This window comes from Anser cygnoides, chromosome 2 (genome assembly GCF_040182565.1).
Source record: "Anser cygnoides isolate HZ-2024a breed goose chromosome 2, Taihu_goose_T2T_genome, whole genome shotgun sequence".
NCBI classification, from domain to species: Eukaryota; Metazoa; Chordata; class Aves; order Anseriformes; family Anatidae; genus Anser; species Anser cygnoides.
In genome coordinates, this window is record NC_089874.1 from 62,304,200 (window position 1) to 62,310,199 (window position 6,000).

Sequence of the window (6,000 nt, forward strand, 5' to 3'; positions counted from 1 at the left end):
AAGGACAGATCAAAATAACAATCTTAGGCACTTTGGTAACAGAGCACAGAAACCCTTTCTCCAACTCTGTCTTGCCATCAGTGCTGAGTAATACTCAGCAGTACTGTAGCAATATTGGATCTTGCACAATTGTGAGGGAAGAAGTAAAATGATGACAATTAATCTGCATAGATACATGCAAGATACATGCATTAGAGAATAAAATTGGTTGAACACTGAATAGAGAATGATTCTTTTTAATTGACCCTAAATAAAGACTGCTTTTGTTGTTGTTTTGGGTATTATTGCCCCCCCCCCCCCCCCCCCCCCCCCCCCAAATTTTGTGAGGGATAGAATGGAATGGTATTTACCAGGAAGGTGAATTTGGAATTGAGAAGCAGAGCACAAAGAGAGGAATATATGAGCATAAACATTTCTTTGGTCTACTCTTACTACTTTATGTTGTGGAGGTATTTTTCATTAAGACAAAAACTGCAGTAATACTCTTTCTAAATTGTATCTGAAGTCGACATTGTGATCCACCTCTTTTTGGGTCACTGAGTAAAACATTTAGGAATTAAAATGAGAGAACAAAATTCTGTTTTTCTCACGGGCCTTTTGTATATATTTAACACTTTTAGGAACAGAATTAAAAAAAAAATAGTGAACATTTTCACTTGTAGTTGCAATTTACATAATGCTACTACGTGTCGTAGTTGCATTAAAATTTGGATGTAGAAAAATACCATTTCATCTGCTTGAAGTATCAAATGAGGAAAGTGTTTGATACTTCAACATTTTACTGTATACTTTGTAGCCTTGATAGTCTTGCTATCTTAAGTGTTCAATATACTTTTGAAATGATGTAAATGCTGTTAATAGTACAGCTCTAGTAAGTCTTGTGCATCCCAAACATGGTCTCAGGAAGCTCTCGTTTAAACCACTTTCACCTCTGCCGTATTATTTGAAATTAACACTATTCTTGCTTCGGAAATAATACGACAAAATATAGTTATTGCTTTCTTAAGACACACTTTTCTTTTGGCAAGCACCAGTAATACTTTTCCGAAGTATTTTTGAGTTGGTTAAAAGTGAGGTTAGAGAGATGGACCATATTTTTCGGTCCCTTCAGCTTTTTGGTATTTGAAACCTGGTCTTCCTGAAACAGATACTTGAAAATTTTCTTTAGTATGAGAAGTTGCAACTTGAATTCATTCAACAGGTTTTGGTCCTTGGGTTTAAATTGTGGCTAGAACATACTTTGAATTACTTTGCAGACTGCAAGTGCTTTGATTGTTAAGGATATCATAATTGAAAGAACGTAATGTCCTGATCAAAACTTCTTGGATTTCACATAGCAGTCCCTTCTTGGCTCAGATCTAGCCTATCAATTTTTCTCCTTTCCAAGTCCACAAAGATAAAGTTAGACATCTAACAGAAACTCAAATATTAGGGCATGTTATGCGTGCAACTAATGAAAGACTTAGTAATTTTTTTTTTCAATTTCAAAGTTAAGTGTTTGTTTACTGAAGGATAAATTAATATTTCTGGCGAGTCTTTTGTAATTCTGTTAAAGACTAAAAAGAGTGGAACAGTTGTCATAAATTATTCCATTAAGAGAGATCTTTGGGGTTGGTTTGCTTGCTGACATTTACTAACATGATCATAGTGTTTCTCCACATAATACCAGAATGATGTTGGTATTTGAAAATACCCAGTCTTTAGTTCTCATGAGTAATAATTGTCTAAGTTTACAACGTGAATGTGCTTTTTTAACATAAAGCTTAGTTGTTTTTGTATGTTCATTTATAGCCAAAAGTTTTATAACTAATTTTAATGTGTAAATTGCTAATTATCTGTGCGAGAAAGAATAAACATGCATATGTTAGGAAGTGTCTATGAGTACTTACGCTTTTAACATCTGGGTGGGTCTTTCTTAAATGTGGGCGTTTAAGAGGTTTCTGTTGAAAACTTTAACAAATTTCAAGGTAAATAAACATATGTTAGACCCATATATCTGTATCACTAATCTGTTTTTTTTTTTTTTTTTTACTACATAATATCATAGTCTAACTGCGGCAATCTCATTTGTAAGCAGTAGATGTCCACAGAGTTCTTACCTACACTATTAACCACGTAGTCCAATAAGCTGTTTTCTTCCTGGCTTTGTAGTTTGCCTCACCTCGCAGTGGTATCTTCTGAATATTCCATCAGTCTGTGCTTAGTTAGCATGTGGGTGAGTGAAGACTAATACATACTTGTTTTATTTGGAGATGAAACCCGTAGTATGACAGTAATCATTCTTCTCTTTTTTTTTTTCTTGCATGCTTTTGTTCGTTAAAAACATTCTCAAACGTTTTTGTCCTGTAAGTGTATGATAAACTTTGTTCTACTTTTAATCATGTTTTGCTTTACAAAGCCAAGATTGAAAAAGGGGAATGCTGATTCAAAACCAATCTTTTTGAGGAATAAGAATAACTTGAAATGTTGATTGAGGTTCAAAACTCTCAATTATAGGGGAAAAATCAGATTTTAAATGATATGTAATATTAAATTTTATTGTACTTGGCTTTGTTTTGTCTTTATTCACTTTCTGATTTCTTTTTTTTTTTTTTTGAAAATAGGGAAATAGATAAGTCAGATTCTGAAAGAGCCTGTACTGCTTTAAATGAATTTTTACATATTATGAATATGAGAATTGATTATTTGAAAAAAGATAAGTGAAATATCCTCTGTAGAGGAATTAGGTATGATTACTTTTAAACATCAGTACCTTTCTGACTCAGAGCTTTGGCTTGGCATCAAGAGCAGAGAGAGCAGCGAGATTAGGGAGAACGGTTTGTGGAGCTTTATGCTTTCAATTTATTGTCCTTTTTTTTGAAGGTTTCATTTACCTATTTTCATGAGTGAACTGCAAAACTAATTGTAGTGTTACAGAAAAGCAACAGCTGATTTAGGTCTAAAGATAAAGGTTGCATCTGACTAGCCTTGCTAAACAAGCAACACGAACACAGTAGTGGTCGAGAACATGCAAGTAACAGGTAGTGCTTTCTGCACTGGCCAGGATTACTTTTTGAGTTGTTAGTGGTGCATGATCATAGAATCATAGAATCATTAAGGTTGGAAAAGACCTCCAAGATCATCTGGTCCAATCATCACCCTACCACCAGTATCACACACTAAACCTTGTCCCTAAGTGCCAGGTCCAACTTTTCCTTAAACACCCCCAGGGACGGTGACTCCACCACCTACCTGGCCAACCCGTTCCAATGCCTGACTGCTCTTTCTGAGAAAAAATGTCTCCTGATTTCCAACCTGAACCTCCCCTGGCTCAACTTGAGGCCATTCCGTCTAGTCCTACCACTAGTTATCTGTGAGAAGAGGCCGACCCCCAGGTCCCCACAACATCCTTTCAGGTAGCTGTAGAGAGCAATAAGGTCTTCCCTGAGCCTTCTTTTCTCCAGGCTGAACAATCCCAGTTCCCTCAGCTGCTCCTCATAGGACTTGTTCTCCAGGCCCCTCACCAGCTTCATAGCCCTTCTCTGGACACGTTCCAGGGCCTCCATGTCCTTTTGTAGCAAGGGGCCCAAAACTGAACACAGTACTCGAGGTGCGGCCTCACCAGAGCAGAATACAAGGGGACAATCACCTCCCTGGTTCTGCTGGCTGTACTTAAGAAACTCTTCAGATGGATTTTGTAGGATGTGGCCAGCATAACTTTCCTTTTCATCCTTTGCAACTGGAAAGCTTTGCAGAGTTGCTGGGAATTGGTTCAGTGCATCTGCAGAGCTGGCTGGCTGTTGGCTGACCCGCAGTGCTAGGCTCAATGTGTGCTCCTGGCCTGCACCACCTCCACCACAGCATGGACCAGCCTAGGCGTTTCCACTGCCAGGCAGCACAAGGCAGCCAACAGCCTTTCTTCCTCTCTTGCAGTCATGTAAATAGAGCCTACAACACAAGCCAACCTTTGTTTTGAAGGCAAAAAAATTCTACTCAGCTAACACGGTCTCCACTTCTATTTTTGTGTTGTCTTAAACCTTTCACTTTGAATACAATAACGAGTGCACTTTATTGCACTTAAAATGCATTTGGACTGTTTGCCTCTTAGTCTTGATCACTTCTTGACAATTTCAGCAACTGTTTTCTCTAGCCTTCTGTTGAAAATATTTGAATTGTTAGCAATTATAGGACAAAGCTATTTACAGCACTATTGGAGAAAGCATGTCTGAAATTTAAATTCTTGACATACAGTCTGTAATGCTGTATAAAAAAGTTCTCAGCCATTTTTGATGGCTCTCACAGGAAAGCATAATTTTTGACTTACTGTCAGCAATTACCTATTACAGCTTCAAAACTTAAGCCAGTGTTTATGAAAGCCATTCAGCCCCCATTACTGGATTGTAGTTTCTTAGTTTATTTCAAATATTTTTGTGACATGTCAGTAGTTAGCCAGCAAATGGAATAATATTCTTGCATGTGTAAAACTTAGAAATTAAGGTGATTTTGGCTTCATTGTGAAAGTAATACATCTTTTCCTGGTACGTGAGGCCTTTTGCTAGCCCCAAAATTTGACTTCATTTTGATTTTGATGACAGGCTTTATGCAGAGAGGACAGCTTTGTCCCAGTTTTTCATTGGATTGAAATGCAACATTGTGGTAGACTTATCTATTTCCAGTGAGACTCTTAACTTTTTTGTTACAGGTCTTTTTATTTTATTTTTTTCAATCACACTTTCTCAACTGTTTTGAAAATATTGGAATTACTTGCTCAAAATCAGTTAATAATAAGGTCATCTGATTTACCTGAAATTCTTGCATCTCCTATTCCTATCAATAACCAACAATTCCATTATTATTTTAGTATTACGCACTTCTAAGTTGCTTTCAGTGATGTAATATTTATTCATTTCTTTTATCTTTTTATTCTTCTAGTCATGGCTACGACCATCTTGAAGAAATTGTGATGAGAATGTCTCATAACAGTGCTGCTTAGAAATACGTTCATATCTCCGTTGTTGCCCCTTTTGAGGGGACAAGAAGAGAAGCTATTATTCAAGGTCACAAATGGAACAGCAAGAACCAAAGCTTCGCACCACCTTTGGACCATGGATATAGTTAAAACTGCCTTGACAAGAAACGCTAATCAGGGGTTATCTGGTGATGAGTCTTTTTTCTCTTCTATTGAATACTGTCTTCTATTTTGTGTTAAAGGTTATTTTTTTAAAAGAGAGAAAAGACTATCCTAGGAAGGAATTGCCCGCTACTGTATCTCTATACAGATTTCACTGGGTGTTTTTTAAGAGTTAAACTAAATGGTTTGTCTCTTCTATTTATTTTTTTATTTTTTTGAATGAATTGTGCAATACATTTTTGGATGGATAGCAGTTGAGGTGATTTTCCTGATGAACTGGGCACTTGTTTGACTACTCCTTTTCTGATTTGATCTTCTGATTGTTTGCTAAAGATCACTTCCTATATGCTTTTGCCTACAATAAATCCAGATTGCAGTACCTCATTTGTTTACTCCTAGCTTTTGTACTTATATTTTCTGGAGAAAAAGTACATTACTGTAAATTGTAAATAGTTAATACATAACTGTATCATATGCTGATCTGACTGTTGACAGCACTAATCTGACAGGAGCTGAGATTAAATAAAGTTTATTTACTGTATAATTTTGGAACTTCTTGTGGTATGATTTTTGTTCTGAAAGGATCCACCACTTTTGGTTTTGCTCCTTTTCAAGACATCCTTAGCTGAGACATTTTCAGGCTGAAATCCCTCTCGTATGAAGAACTATTCAAGTACTTTGAACTGTAAGAAATCAGGAAATGTTCAGATTTTCCACGGATCGCAGTCTGTAAAACAGACGCATAGTGAACTGAAAAGCTGGCATGAGAGTATAGCAAGTAGGTTTGCTTTGTTAAAGTTTTAAATGACTGAAGGTGATCAGTCCTCCACAAATACAAATTTTAACAAGTGTATATAGGAGCAACAAATCCTCTGAATATCTCATCTCTG

General features: G+C 36.5%; 1 protein-coding gene across 9 annotated transcripts in view; it reads left to right on the forward strand.

The window, feature by feature from the left end:
• The window catches only part of GOLGA4 (golgin A4), a 63,607-nt gene extending 57,953 nt beyond the window's left edge, over positions 1-5,654 (forward strand). For 5 of the 9 annotated variants that reach the window (XM_048075463.2, XM_048075468.2, XM_048075470.2 and 2 more), the window contains one exon: positions 2,048-2,188. In XM_048075463.2, the coding sequence (XP_047931420.2) occupies positions 2,048-2,080 (33 nt within the window). In that variant the 3' untranslated portion in view covers positions 2,081-2,188. Of the gene's footprint in view, positions 1-2,047; positions 2,216-4,911 lie in introns of those variants that run through there. The other 4 variants (XM_013196053.3, XM_048075465.2, XM_013196054.3 and 1 more) reach the window with 4 other exon arrangements.
• The last annotated feature ends 346 nt before the right edge of the window (positions 5,655-6,000 follow it).